At 36.6% G+C, this 15,865-nt stretch overlaps 1 protein-coding gene across 1 annotated transcript in view; it reads left to right on the top strand.

Moving 5' to 3' along the window:
* The window catches only part of DACH2 (dachshund family transcription factor 2), a 311,949-nt gene that overhangs the window by 157,613 nt on the left and 138,471 nt on the right, over positions 1-15,865 (top strand). Inside the window, exons 4-5 of the mRNA XM_059883831.1 lie at positions 352-487; positions 11,580-11,663. Of these exons, the coding sequence (XP_059739814.1) occupies positions 352-487; positions 11,580-11,663 (220 nt within the window). The remainder of the gene's footprint in view (positions 1-351; positions 488-11,579; positions 11,664-15,865) is intronic.

Genomic DNA, 15,865 nt, shown 5'->3' with positions numbered 1-15,865 from the left:
TATAATAACAAACCTTCACTAATAATAATCACTTCACCTCATAAATTCGATTGGTGAATTTCCTAGGAAAGGAAGTGCAAGTTAACCTTTCTTGAGTTCTACCATGTATCTGGCATAGCACTGAGGCCTTTCACTTTCTTATTTTATTTAAACCTCACAATATCCCATTAATTTCCCAATATCAAAAAATATGGTTTTGTTTAAAGATACATGTTTATGATCAGGTATTTTAAAATCAGGTATATACTCAGTTTAAAGATGAGAGGTCAACATTTCTAACGTTATGGATTCCACCAACATCAAAAACTCGGTGCGAGATGACATTTCCTTTTGTATTTCCTTTTATATAAGGAACGGATTCCACAGAGTCCTTCTCCTGCTCCCTCTCCAGAAGAGAGTCATCGCCCTGGGAGCCAGACCTCCTCCCACCCCAGCAGCAGCGTGTCCAGCTCTCCCTCTCAGATGGATCACCATTCAGAGAGAATAGGTGAGTATCTCACCTGAAGCAAGGAACTGAAAGATAATCTTTCAGGAAATTCTTCATTAGGCAATAGTGAAGGGGGAAAAATCTGGGGGAGCTGATGCCTCCTTGATTTAAATGGTTTTTTAAAATGGTGAATTGTTATTGGAAAAGTCATATGAACAACAACAACAAAAATGTTAGTAGTTTGTTCTCCAGAAGAGTCTTAAATAATGTATCACTGGATCTGATGGGAACAATTTGATGGGAGTTTTATAGAATATAGGTTAATTCAATATGTTGGTATTTAGCAGCTAGTGTGACACAAATCACTTGCTATATTCACAGCACCCTTTGAATAATGGATGATAAAATATATTTTGTGCAGTTGATTATGTAAGAGTGATTAAAAAGTGAATCAATATATGATTTGCAATAATCTCAACAATTTTAATGTTAACAGAGGATGAGATGGTTGTATGGCATCACTGACTCAATGGACATGAGTTTCAGCAAACTTTGGGAGATAGTGAAGGACCAGGAAACCTGATGTGCTGTAGTCCATGGGGTCACAAAGAGTCAGACACGACTTAGTAACTGAACAACAGCAACAATAATTTAGATAAAAAAATATTTGATCTAATATTTGGCATGATTTTTCACACATTTTTTTATTGTTTCAGAAGTCTTACACCTAGGACATTGTTCCATAAATAGTATAATATTATTTTCAGTGATCTGGTATACTGGAGACTCTAATCTAGCCACAGTGTGGCACTAATTAGCTATGACATCTTGGGTATGTCACTTAACCACCATGAGTATCTTTACCTAACATATGAATATGATTGGGCTTCTAGGTAGTAAAGAACCTGCCTGATGATTCAAGAGACATAGAGATGTGTGTTTGATACCTGGGTCAGGAATATCCCCTGGAGGAGGGCATAGCAACCCGCTCCAGTATTCTTGCCTGGAGAATCCCATGGATAGAGGAGCCTGGCAGGCTACAGTCCATGGCATTGCAGAGTCAGACACGACTCAAGTGACCTGGAACCCACACACATGCATAGATATGATTAATGCTCTGCCTATTGCACTGGAGTTTTGTGAGGTCTAATGAAATAATATGTGGGAAAATACTTCAGAAATTTAAAGCACTAAGGAAATGTGATGGATAAACATTATTTTTTTTCTCTGTGGCTTTACCTTGATTGCTTATCAACTGCTGTCTGATCCTACTCAGGCATACAGATGTTACCCACTGCATTCAGCTATAACTAATTTTCATATAATATATGATAATTATGAGTCAGGTGAGCTAAGTAAAATCTTTGTTAATCTTCTATACCTACACAAGTCCAATTTTGTAGGTATCCATTTCCTCTAGGGAAAATAATTTCTGCTCTTCTTTTAATCTTATTATAGGAATATTTATTTCATGTAAATTCTAAATTTTTACAATTCATAATAATGATCATCTCAAGTCTGTCCAAAATAATGTTTTTGTGGGGGAAGAAAGGAATTTGAGGGATTAGGGAAGGTTTTACATTCTGGATTTGTTCTGGGAAAGGATAAAGATGATTTCACTCTTGTGGAAATTCATCCAAGTCTCATTTAGCTTCTCAATTTTATGTATTCTTTGTAGCTATTTAGCTTTGTAGTGATCTCAGTGACTCACAAAACTGTCTCCCCATTATGATCGCCTATGGAAGGTTTACAAATATGGATGCCCAGGCCACACGCTCAGTCTCATGTACCTGGTGTAGTATAGAGCCTAACAGCAGCGTTCTGTTTTGCTTTTCAATATATCCTCAGAATATTCTAATGTGCAGCCAGAGTTAAGAACCACTGAATTAGAACTTTTAGCTAATATCCATACTGGAGTAAATTTAATTCCTGGAAGAAGTGACAGAGGTTTTCTAGCTTAACTCTCTTCTGTGGATAAAGCCTAATTTACTTGTTACAATATTGTGTGCAACTGATTAAAGGGAGTCTTAGGATATAGCCAAATGACCATTAAGCAATCAAGAAACACATATTCCTCTATTAGAATAATCTTTGTATTGATGAGGGAGGGGGTGGAGAGGAAAAGGAGAGAGAGAATTATTTAGAGTACTGGTTATAAGCAGAGCACATAGGGAAATATTAGAGTACCATGCCTGGTGGGGCCAACCAAGATGGATGGGTCATGGTGGAGAGGTCTGACAGAATGTGGTCCACTGGAGAAGGCAATGGCAAACCACTTCAGTATGCTTGCCTTGAGAACCCCATGAACAGTATGAAAAAGCAAAATGATAGGATACTGAAAGAGGAACTCCCCAGGTCAGTAGGTGCCCAATATGCTACTGGAGATCAGTGGAGAAATAATTCCAGAAAGAATGAAGGGATGGAGCCAAGGCAAAAACAATACCCAGTTGTGTGTGTGGCTGGTAATAGAAGCAAGGTACAATGCTGTAAAGAGCAATATTGCATTGGAACCTGGAATGTCAGGTCCATGAATCTATGAAAATTGGAAGTGGTAAAACAGGAGATGGAAAGAGTGAATGATGACATTCTAGGAATCAGTGAACTAAAATGGACTGGAATGGGTAAATTTAACTCAGATGAACATTATATCTACTACTGTGGGCAGGAATCCCTTAGAAGAAATGGAGTAGCCATCATAGTCAACAAAAGAGTCTGAAATGCAGTACTTGGGTGCAGTCTCAAAAATGACAGAATGTCTTTAATCCATTGTATATTCTTGCCTCCTTTGTCAAAGATAAGGTGTCCATATGTGCGTGGATTTATCTCTGGGCTTTCTATTTTGTCCCATTGATCAATATTTCTGTCTTTGTGCCAGTACCATACTGTCTTGATAACTGTGGCTTTGTAATAGAGCCTGAAGTCAGGTAGGTTGATTCCTCCAGTTCCATTCTTCTTTCTCAAGATCGCTTTGGCTATTCAAGGTTTTTTTGTCATTCCATACAAATTGTGAAATTATTTGTTCTAGCTCTGTGAAGAATACTGTTGGTAGCTTGATAGGAACTGCATTGAATCCATAAATTGCTTTGGGTAATATACTCATTTTCACTATATTGATTCTTCCAATCCATGAACATGGTATATTTCTCCATCTATTAGTGTCCTCTTTGATTTCTTTCACCAGTGTTTTATAGTTTTCTATATATAGGTCTTTAGTTTCTCTAGGTAGATATATTCCTAAATATTTTATTCTTTCCGTTGCAATGGTGAATGGAATTGTTTCCTTAATTTCTCTTTCTGTTTTCTCATTATTAGTGTATAGGAATGCAAGGGATTTCTGTGTGTTGATTTTATATGCTGCAACTTTACTTTAGTCATTGATTAGTTCTAGTAATTTTCTAGTGGAGTCTTTAGGGTTTTCTATGTAGAGGATCATGTCATCTGCAAATAGTGAGAGTTTTACTTCTTCTTTTCCAATTTGGATTCCTTTTATTTCTTTTTCTGTTCTGATTGCTGTGGCCAAAACTTCCAAAACTATGTTGAATTGTAATGGTGAAAGTGGGCACCCTTGTCTTGTTCCTGACTTTGGAGGAAATGCTTTCAATTTTTCACCATTGAGGATAATGTTTGCTGTGGGTTTGTCATATATAGCTTTTATTATGCTGAGGTATGTTCCTTCTATTCCTGCTTTCTGGAGAGTTTTTATCATAAATGGGTGTTGAATTTTGTCACAGGCTTTCTCTGCATCTATTGAGATAATCATATGGCTTTTATTTTTCAATTTGTTAATGTGGTGTATTACATTGATTGATTTGTGGATACTGAAGAATCCTTGCATCCCTGGGATAAAGCCCACTTGGTCATTGTGTATGATCTTTTTAATGTGTTGTTGGATTCTGATTGCTAGAATTTTGATAAGGATTTTTGCATCTATGTTCATCAGTGATATTGGCCTGTAGTTTTCTTTTTTTGTGGGATCTTTGTCAGGTTTTGGTATTAGGGTGATGGTGGCCTCATAGAATGAGTTTGGAAGTTTACCTTCCTCTGCAATTTTCTGGAAGAGTTTGAGCAGGATAGGTGTTAGCTCTTCTCTAAATTTTTGGTAGAATTCAGCTGTGAAGCCGTCTGGACCTGGGCTTTTGTTTGCTGGAAGATTTTTGATTACAGTTTCAATTTCCGTGCCTGTGATGGGTCTGTTAAGATTTTCTATTTCTTCCTGGTCCAGTTTTGGAAAGTTGTACTTTTCTAAGAATTTGTCCATTTCTTCCACGTTGTCCATTTTATTGGCATATAATTGTTGATAGTAGTCTCTTATGATCCTTTGTATTTCTGTGTTGTCTGTTGTGATCTCTCCATTTTCATCTCTAATTTTATTGATTTGATTTTTCTCCCTTTGTTTCTTGATGAGTCTGGCTAATGGTTTAATTTTATTTATCCTTTCAAAGAACCAGCTTTTGGCTTTGTTGATTTTTGCTATGGTCTCTTTTGTTTCTTTTGCATTTATTTCTGCCCTAATTTTTAAGATTTCTTTCCTTCTACTAACCCTGGGGTTCTTCATTTCTTCCTTTTCTAGTTGCTTTAGGTGTAGAGTTAGGTTATTTGACTTTTTTCTTGTTTCTTGAGGTATGCCTGTACTGCTATGAACTTTCCCCTTAGGACTGCTTTTATCGTGTCCCACAGGTTTTGGGTTGTTGTGTTTTCATTTTCATTCGTTTCTATGCAAATTTTGATTTCTTTCTTGATTTCTTCTGTGATATGTTGGTTATTCAGCAGGGTGTTGTTCAGCCTCCATATGTTGGAATTTTTAATAGTTTTTCTCCTGTAGTTGAGATCTAATCTTACTGCATTGTGGTCAGAAAAGATGCTTGGAATGATTTCTATTTTTTTGAATTTACCAAGGCTAGCTTTATGGCCCAGGATGTGATCTGTCCTGGAGAAGGTTCCATGTGCGCTTGAGAAAAAGGTGAAATTCATGGTTTTGGGATGAAATGTCCTATAGATATCAATTAGGTCTAACTGGTCTATTGTATCATTTAAAGTTTGTGTTTCCTTGCTAATTTTCTGTTTAGTTGATCTATCCATAGGTGTGAGTGGGGTATTAAAGTCTCCCACTATTATTGTGTTATTGTTAATGTCTGCTTTCATACTTGTTAGCATTTGTCTTACATACTGTGGTGCTCCCGTGTTGGGTGCATATATATTTATAATTGTTATATCTTCTTCTTGGATTGATCCTTTGATCATTATGTAGTGACCACCTTTGTCTCTCTTCACAGCCTTTGTTTTAAAATCTATTTTATCTGATATGAGTATTGCTACTCCTGCTTTCTTTTGGTCCCTATTTGCATGGAAAATCTTTTTCCAGCCCTTCACTTTCAGTCTGTATGTGTCCCCTGTTTTGAGGTGGGTCTGGTGCTGGGAAAACTGGTCAACCACTTGTAAAAGAACAAAACTAGAACACTTTCTAATACCATACACAAAAATAAACTCAAAATGGATTAAAGATCTCAATGTAAGACCAGAAACTATAAAACTCCTAGAGGAGAACATAGGCAAAACACTCTCCCACATACATCACAGCAGGATCCTCTATGACCATCTCCCAGAATATTGGAAATAAAAGCAAAAATAAACAAATGGGACCTAATTAAACTTAAAAGCTTCTGCACAACAAAGGAAACTATTAGCAAGGTGAAAAGGCAGCCTTCACAATGGGAGAAAATAATAGCAAATGAAGCAACGGACAAACAACTAATCTCAAAAATATACAAGCAACTCCTACAGATCAACTCCAGAAAAATAAATAACCCAATCAAAAAATGGGCCAAAGAACTAAATAGACATTTCTCCAAAGAAGACATACAGATGGCTAACAAACACATGAAAAGATGCTCAACATCACTCATTATCAGAGAAATGCAAATCAAAACCACTATGAGGTACCATTTCACACCAGTCAGAATGGCTGAGATCCAAAAGTCTACAAGCAATAAATGCTGGAGAGGGTGTGGAGAAAAGGGAACCCTCTTACACTGTTGGTGGGAATGAAAACTAGTACAGCCACTATGGAGAACAGTGTGGAGATTCCTTAAAAAACTGGAAATAGAACTGCCTTATGATCCAGCAATCCCACTGCTGGGCATACACACTGAGGAAACCAGAAGGGAAAGAGACACGTGTACCCCAATGTTCATCACAGCACTGTTTATAATAGCCACGACATAGAAGCAACCTAGATATCCATCAGCAGATGAATGGATAAGAAAGCAATGGTACATATACACAATGGAGTATTACTCAGCCATTAAAAAGAGAACATTTGAATCAGTCCTAATGAGGTGGATGAAACTGGAGCCTATCATACAGAGTGAAGTAAGCCAGAAGGAAAAACACCAATACAGTATACTAATGCATATATATGGAATTTAGAAAGAGGGTAACAATAACCCTGTGTACGAGACAGCAAAATAGACACTGATGTATAGAACAGTCTTATGGACTCTGTGGGAGAGGGAGAGGGTGGGAAGATTTGGGAGAATGGCATTGAAACATGTAAAATATCATGTATGAAATGAGATGCCGGTCCAGGTTCGATGCCCGATCCTGGATGCTTGGGGCTAGTGCACTGGGACGACCCAGAGGGATGGTATGGGGAGGGAGGAGGGAGGAGGGTTCAGGATGGGAAACACATGTATACCTGTGGTGGATTCATTTTGATATTTGGCAAAAGTAATACAATTATGTAAAGTTTAAGAATAAAATAAAATTAAAAAAAAATAAAGTTCCAGTATATTTCTACAAAAAAAAAAAAAAAGACAGAATGATCTGTTTGTTTCCAAGGCAAACCATTAAATATCAGAGTAATCCAAGTCTATGCCCCAACGACTACTGATGAAGAAGCTGAAGTTGAACGTACTATGAAGACCTACAAGACCTTTTAGAACTAAAATCCCTAAAGATGTCCTTTTCATTATACGGGACTGGAATGCAAAAGTAGGAAGTCAAGAAACACCTGGAGTAACAGGCAAATTTGGCCTTGGAATACAGAATGAAGCAGGGCAAAAGCTAATAGAGTTTTGCCAAGAGAAGGCACTGGTCATAGCAAACACCTTCTTCCAATAACACAGGAGAAGTCTCTACACATTGACATCACCAGATGGCCAACACCAAAATCAGATTGATTGTATTCTTTATAGCCAAAGATGGAGAAGCTCTATACAGTCAGCAAAAACAAGACTGGGAGCTGACTGTGGCTCAGAACATGAAATCCTTATTGCCAAATTCAGACTTACATTGAAGACAGTAGGGAAAACCAATAGACCATTCAGGTATGACCTAAATCAAATCCCTTATGATTATACAGTGGTAGTGAGAAATAGATTTAAAGGACTAGATCTGATAGATAAAGTGCCTGATGAACTATGGACTGAGATTCATGACATTATACAGGAGACAGGGATCAAGACCATCCTCATGGAAAAGAAATGCAAAAAAGCAAAATGGCTGTTTGGGGAGGCCTTACAAATAGCTGTGAAAAGAAGAGACATGAAAAGCAAAGGAGAAAAGGAAAGATATAAGCATCTGAATGCAGAGTTCCAAAGAATAGCAAGAAGAGATAAGAAAGCCTTCCTCAGCGATCAATGCAAAGAAGTAGAGGAAAACATCAGAATGGGAAAGACTAGAGATCTCTTAAAGAAAATTAGAGATACCAAGGGAACATTTCATGCAAAGATGGGCTCGATAAAGGACAGAAATGGTATGGACCTAACAGAAGCAGAAGATATTAAGAAGAGGTGGCAAGAATACACAGAAAAACTGTACAAAAAAGAGCTTCACAACCCAGATGTTCACTATGGTGTGATTACTCATCTAGAGCCAGACACCCTGGAATGTGAAGTCACGTGGGCCTTAGAAAGCATCACTACAAACAAAGCTAGTGGAGGTGATGGAATTCCAGGAGAGCTATTTAAAATCCTGAAAGATGATGCTGTGAAAGTGCTGCACTCAATATGCCAGCAAATTTGGAAAACTCAGCAGTGGCCACAGAACTGGAAAAGGTCAGTTTTCCTTGCTATCCCAAAGAAGGGCAATGCCAAAGAATGCTCAAATTACTGCACAATTGCACTAATCTCACACGCTAGTAAAGTAATGCTTAAAATTTTCCAAGTCAGGCTTCAGCAATACGTGAACTGTGAACTTCCATATGTTCAAGCTGGTTTTAGAAAAGGCAGAGGAACCAGAGATCAAATTGCCAACATCCGCTGCATCATGGAAAAAGCAAGAGTTCCAGAAAAACATCTATTTCTGCTTTATTGACTATGCCAAAGCCTTTGACTGTGTGAAGCACAATAAACTGTGGAACATTCTGAAAGAGATGGCAATACCAGACCACCTGACCTGCCTCTTGAGAAACCTATATGCAGATGGGAAGCAACAGTTAGAACTGGACATGGAACAACAGACTGGTTCCAAATTGTAAAAGGAGTACGTAAAGGCTGTATATTGTCACCCTGCTTATTTAACTTATATGCAGTGTACGTCATGAGACATGCTGGGCTGGAAGAAGCAAAAGCTGGAATCAGGATTGCCAGGAGAAATATCAGTAACCTCACATATGCAGATGACACCACCCTTATTGCAGAAAGTGAAGAGGAACTCAAAAGCCTCTTAATGAAATTGAAAGAGGAGAGTGAAAAAGTTGGCTTAATGCTCAACATTCAGAAAACAAAGATCATGATATCTGGTCCCATCACTTCATGGGAAATAGATAGGGAAACAGTGGAAACAGTGTCAGACTTTATTTTTTGGGCTCCAAAATCACTGCAGATGGTGACTGCAGCCATGAAATTAAAAGATGCTTACTCCTGGCAAGAAAAGTTATGACCAACCTGGATAGCATATTGAAAAGCAGAGACATTACTTTGTCAACAAAGGTCCGCCTTGTCAAGGTTATGATTTTTCCTGTGGTCATGTATGGATGTCAGAGTTGGACTGTGAATAAAGCTGAGCACCGAAGAATTGATGCCTTTGAACTGTGGTGTTGGAGAAGACTCCTGGGAGTCCCTTGGACTGCAAGGAGATCCAACCAGTGCATTCTGAAGGAGATCAGCTCTTGGTGTTCTTTGGAGGGAATGATGCTAAAGCTGAAACTCCAATACTTTGACCATCTCATGCAAAGAGCTGACTCATTGGAAAAGACTCTGATGCTGGGAGGGATTGGGGGCAGGAGAAAAAGGGGATGACAGAAGATGAGATGCCTGGATGGCATCACCGACTCGATTTACGTGAGTTTGAGTGAACTCCGGGAGTTGGTGATGGCCAGGGAGGCCTGGTGTTCTACAATTCATGGGGTCACAAAAACTTGGACATGACTGAGTGACTGAACTGAACTGTCATACACATATTTTAAAGGATGTCTTATGTTTATAAATAAAATATGTCAAAGCAGTATAGTATTATAAAAAAAAATCTTGACAACATAAAGTATTTCTAATTACACTGACAGCAATTATACTCTTTATGTGCATTCAGCAAATGTTGAAGCATGATGAGATTGTCTATAACTGCATAAAAAGTTTTGATGATTTTTGTTTTAAAGTGACCATATTTATTGATGGTGCTATATAATATTTTAATAAAGTATAAATAAGGAATATTAAGTGATAAACTGAAATTGTCATGATTTTCCTCTTTCAATATAAATGTTTTGTGAAGTACTTACAACAATGACCAGAAAATTATATCATATCTATTAATTTTGCTATATATTTGCAAAAAGTCTGTAAGGTACATTTGAATCATAATTATTTTATTTATTTATTTATTTATTTATTTTTTTTTTGTTTTTTGTTTTTTTTTTTAATTTTATTTTATTTTTAAACTTTACATAATTGTATTAGTTTTGACAAATATCAAAATGAATCCACCACAGGTATACATGTGTTCCCCATCCTGAACCCTCCTCCCTCCTCCCTCCCCATACCATCCCTCTGGGTCGTCCCAGTGCACTAGCCCCAAGCATCCAGTATCGTGGATCGAACCTGGACTGGCAACTAGTTTCTTACATGATATTTTACATGTTACAATGTCATTCTCCCAAATCTTCCCACCCTCTCCCTCTCCCACAGAGTCCATAAGACTGTTCTATACATCAGTGTCTCTTTTGCTGTCTCGTACACAGGGTTATTGTTACCATCTTTCTAAATTCCATATATATGCGTTAGAATACTGTATTTATGTTTTTCCTTCTGGCTTACTTCACTCTGTATAATAGGCTCCAGTTTCATCCACCTCGTTAGAACTGATTCAAATGTATTCTTTTTAATGGCTGAGTAATACTCCATTGTGTATATGTACCACAGCTTTCTTATCCATTCATCTGCTGATGGACATCTAGGTTGCTTCCATGTCTTGGCTATTATAAACAGTGCTGCGATGAACATTGGGGTACACGTGTCTCTTTCCCTTCTGGTTTCCTCAGTGTGTATGCCCAGCAGTGGGGTTGCTGGATCATAAGGCAGTTCTATTTCCAGTTTTTTAAGGAATCTCCACACTGTTCTCCATAGTGGCTGTACTAGTTTGCATTCCCACCAACAGTGTAAGAGGGTTCCCTTTTCTCCACACCCTCTCCAGCATTTATTATTTGTAGACTTTTGGATCGCAGCCATTCTGACTGGTGTGAAATGGTACCTCATAGTGGTTTTGATTTGCATTTCTCTGATAATGAGTGATGTTGAGCATCTTTTCATGTGTTTGTTAGCCATCTGTATGAATCATAATTATTTTAAACTCATAAGATTAAATGCAAAATTCATTTCAGAAGCATTTTTGGAATTATTGATTATAGAGGTAAATAGCTAATTTGCACATGAATTTTAAAAGAGGATATATTTTAAATGATTTAAAGAAATATGTTAGAAATTATATATGTACTATGCATTAATTATACTTTAAAAACCATGATTGAGCAGCTTATTGATTTTTAAATTGCACGATCATCATACCAACAAAAATCTTTTCAGTGGTTCATAAGTAGAAGTGTATAAAATTCCTGTTAGTTATTTATTGGGGTAAAATAGCTATTTATGCAATGCTTTTCTGCTTTTCTTTTGCCTATTTTGCAAGAGAATTACTCACTTAAATCTTTTACTTATAGTTATGATGCCCAACAATAGAGAGGACCTTATTGTTGACCAGGATACTGGACCAACTATCAAAAAATTCCAAAGGGAAAATAAAGGTAAAATAATTTTTGCTTATTTAATGTACATATAAAGATTGGACACTAGCTCACTTAACACCCTATTGCGGTATATTGTATACACATTTCCCTCAGTCAGAATAGATCTATACTGACTTTGGATAAATTCTTTTAGTATTAAAAATAATATTTACCTGAATTTTATTTGATATTATAAATAACATATTAACCTGAAGTTTCTTAGTGCCTGTGGTTGGAGGTTTTACCCTAAGCTCTTTATATTATGCCTGATTAGAGACATCTGATTCTCTTTTTATTATGTTTGTACTTTGTTGACTATATTTAAATTAATCATCATTTTATGGTTATGTTTGAAAAACTTGAGTTGCTGTCATGCAGGAAAGATGTTACCCTCAACATGCAAAAGTGATTTTAAAAGTATATGCTGATTTAGACATTTCAAATGAAATTTTAGCAAGCTACTCCAATCATGTATTTACCTAGAATGATGACATCAATCTGGCTTGTAATCAACTGACAAATGTGTAATTTCTGCACAGCATCCAATTTTTTCTTAGGATATCTGTTTGAAGAAGGTAGGGAGAGTAAGAATTTCAGTCACATTTCCTTGATATGAAAACTGAGTACAACTTTGTTTAAAAGACTTAAGGTAAGAGTAAAGGAAAGTATATCGGCATATGTTATAGGCTATGCACTATGATTGTCATCATGAATTTATTAACTCTAAGCTAAAGAACATAAGCTAATAGGTAATTTGTCAGATCACCAGATGGTCTGACTGTACTTCACTATTAGGATGCATTTTTCTGTCTTTAACAAAGATGCTGATAATATGTAGGAAAAAAAAAAAAAAACCCTCCATGAACAGCTGAGGAGTTGACGGAGAATTTTCTTTTACTTTTTCTCTAGACTTAACTTGCTTTCTAATTACCTAGATGAGCATTTTAGTTAGAATTTGGAATATTCTAGGATTTTAATTTCATCGAACCATGTTTGGTTTTCTTGCCATATGTTTTGTCTTTTCTTATTCAAAGACTGTACTTTCTGGGGCCCAAGTTGTAAATGCTTGATTTCAGAAAAGTTGTCAGAGTGGAAGAAGTCAAGTTTAGTATATTAAATTACCCAAACACTTACAGAGGTAATGGAACTGTAGTTAAAGATGAAACTTCATTCATAACTCAGCAACAATTTGTTCCTGAAACCTCTTTCCCAGCAAGTGATGACAATTTGAAGGACAGCTTGGTAGTAAAGCAGATTTTCTAGGAAAATCTCAAGCTGTACATGATACACATGATTCCATCAGAACTGCAAACCCATAAGTCACAGTGGCATTTAGGACTGGCTTGTGTGCTGCAATGCTCAAGGACACACTGCTACGTCTAATGAAAAATCAGCTGGAGTGCTAGTACAGATGTACAGTAACTGAATTTCATAAAAATACACAGTGGTATGCACTGCCATTTCTGAGTCTCTTGCTGTGGAATGGCACAGTTATACTCATTTGAAATAGATTGGTCACACATCCTGATGAGGATATTAATAGACAAGAGTGACATATTAAACTGCATTTATTCAGTTATAATGGAAAGCTTATCTTTTTTCTGATTTATTCATTCCTTGATTTATTTGGTTTAGGGTCACTGTTTTATTTTTTGTTTCTTAAATTTTTATTTCTCTATTTTTAAAATTTATTTATTTATCTTAATTGAAGGCTAATTAATTACAATATTGTAGTGGCTTTTGCCATAAAGTGACATGAACTAGCCATGGGTGTACATGTGTTACCCATCCTGAACCACCCCCTCCACCTCCTTCCCCATCCTTTCCCTTGGAATTGTCCCAGTACACTGGCCCTGAGCACCCTGTCTCATGCATCAAACCTGGACTGGCGATCTATTTCACATATGGTAATATACATGTTTCAAAGTTATTCTCTCAAATCATCCCACCCTCTCCTTTTCCCACAGAGTCCAAAAGTCTGTTCTTTGCATCTGTGTCTCCTTTGCTTTCTAACATATAGGGTTATTGTTACCATCTTTCTAAATTCTGTATATATGTGTGAATATACTGTATTGGTGTTTTTCTTTCTGACTTACTTCACTCTGTATAACAGGCTCCAGTTTCATCCACCTAATTAGAACTGACTCAAATGAATTCTCTTTAAGAACTGAGTAATATGCCATTATGTATATGTATCACAACTTTCTTATACACTTGTTTGCCGATGGACATCTAGGTTGCTTCCATGTTCTAGCTATTGTAAACAGTGCTGCGATGAACATTGAGGTACACATGGTTTCCTTGGTGTGTATGCCCAGCAGTGGGATTGCTGGGTCATATGGCAGTTCTATTACCAGGTTTCTAAGGAATCTCCAAACTGTTCTCAATAATGGCTGTACTAGTTTGCATTCTAGCCAATGGCATAAGAGGGTTCCATTTTCTCCACACCCTCTCCAGCATCTATTGTTTGTAGACATTTTGATAGCAGCTATTCTGACCAGCGTGAGATGGTACTTCGTTGTAGTTTTGATTTGCATTTATCTGATAATGAGTGACATTGAGCAACTATTCATGTGTTTGTTAGCCATCTGTAGATCTTCTTTGGGGAAATGTCTGTTGAATTTTTTGGCCCATTTCTTCATTAGGTCATTTACTTTTCTGGAATTGAGTTGCATGAGCTGCTTATATATATTTGAGATTAATTATTTGTCAGTTGCTTTGTTTGCTGTTATTTTCTCCCATTCTAAAGGCTGTCTTTTCACCTTGCTTATAGTTTCCTTCGTTGTGCAAAAGCTGTTAAGTTTAATTGGGTCTCACTTGTTTATTTTTGCTTTTTTTTTTTCAAGGTATTATATCATGTCATTTCATTTTATTAAAAGAAGCTGCATTCTTTTTGGACAGTGATATTACAGAGATAATCCTCTGTGTTTTTTTAAATTTTATTTTATTTTTAAACTTTACAATATTGTATTGGTTTTGCCAAATATCAAAATGAATCTGCCACAGGTATACACGTGTTCCGCATCCTGAACCCTCCTCCCTCCTCCCTCCCCATACCATCCCTCTGGGTCATCACAGTGCACCAGCCCCAAGCATCCAGTATCGTGCATCAAACCTGGACTGGCGACTCGTTTCATACATGATAGTATACATGTTTCAATGCCATTCTCCCAAATCTTCCCACCCTCTCCCTCTCCCACAGAGTCCATAAGACTGTTCTATACATCAGTGTCTCTTTTGCTGTCTCGTATACAGGGTTATTGTTACCATCTTACTCTGGGAGGTGGGCCATAGAGGATCCTGCTGTGAATTATGTCAGAGAGTGTTTTGCCTATGTTTTCCTCTAGGAATTTTATAGTTTCTGGTCTTACGTTGAGATCTTTAATCCATTTTGAGTTTATTTTTGTGTATGGTGTTACAAAGTGTTCTAGTTTCATTCTTTTACAAGTGGTTGACCAGTTTTCCCAGAACCACTTGTTAAAGAGATTGTCTTTTCTCCATTGTATATTTTTGCCTCCTTTGTCAAAGATAAGGTGTCCATAGGTGTGTGGGTTTATTTCTGGGCTTTCTGTTTTGTTCTATTGATCTCTATTTCTCTCTTTGTGCCAGTACCAATCCATCCTGATGACTGTAGATTTGCAGTATTGTATGAAGTCAGACACATTGATTCCTTCAGTTTCATTCTGCTTTCTCAAGATTGCTTTGGCTATTCAAGGATTTTTGTATTTCCATACAAGTTGTGAAATTATTTGTTCTAGTTCTCTGAAAAATACATTGGTATCTTGATAGGGACTATATTGAATCTATAGATTACTTTGGGTAGTATACTCATTTTCACTATATTGTTTCTTCCAATCCATGAACATTGTATATTTCTCCATCTTTATGTATCATCTGTGATTTCTTTCATCAGTGTTTTATAGTTTTCTATATATAGGTATTTTGTTTCTTTGAGTATATTTATACCTAAGTTTTTTTTTTTTTCTTTCTTTTTATTGCAATGTTGAATGGAATTGTTTCCTTAATTTCTCTTTCTGTCTTTGCATTGTTAGTGTACAGGAATGTAAGGCATTTCTGTGTGTTAATTTTAATATCCTGAAACTTTACTATATTCATTGATCAGCTGTAGTAATTTTCTGGTGGAATCTAGGGTTTTCTATCTAGAGGATCATATCATCTGCAAACAGTGAAAGTTTTGCTTCTTCTTTTCCAATCTGGAT

The sequence above is a fragment of the Bos taurus genome, chromosome X (assembly GCF_002263795.3).
Source record: "Bos taurus isolate L1 Dominette 01449 registration number 42190680 breed Hereford chromosome X, ARS-UCD2.0, whole genome shotgun sequence".
Classification (NCBI taxonomy): Eukaryota; Metazoa; Chordata; class Mammalia; order Artiodactyla; family Bovidae; genus Bos; species Bos taurus.
The sequence above is the reverse complement of the archived record's forward strand: the minus strand, read 5'-3'. Positions and strand labels throughout refer to the sequence as shown.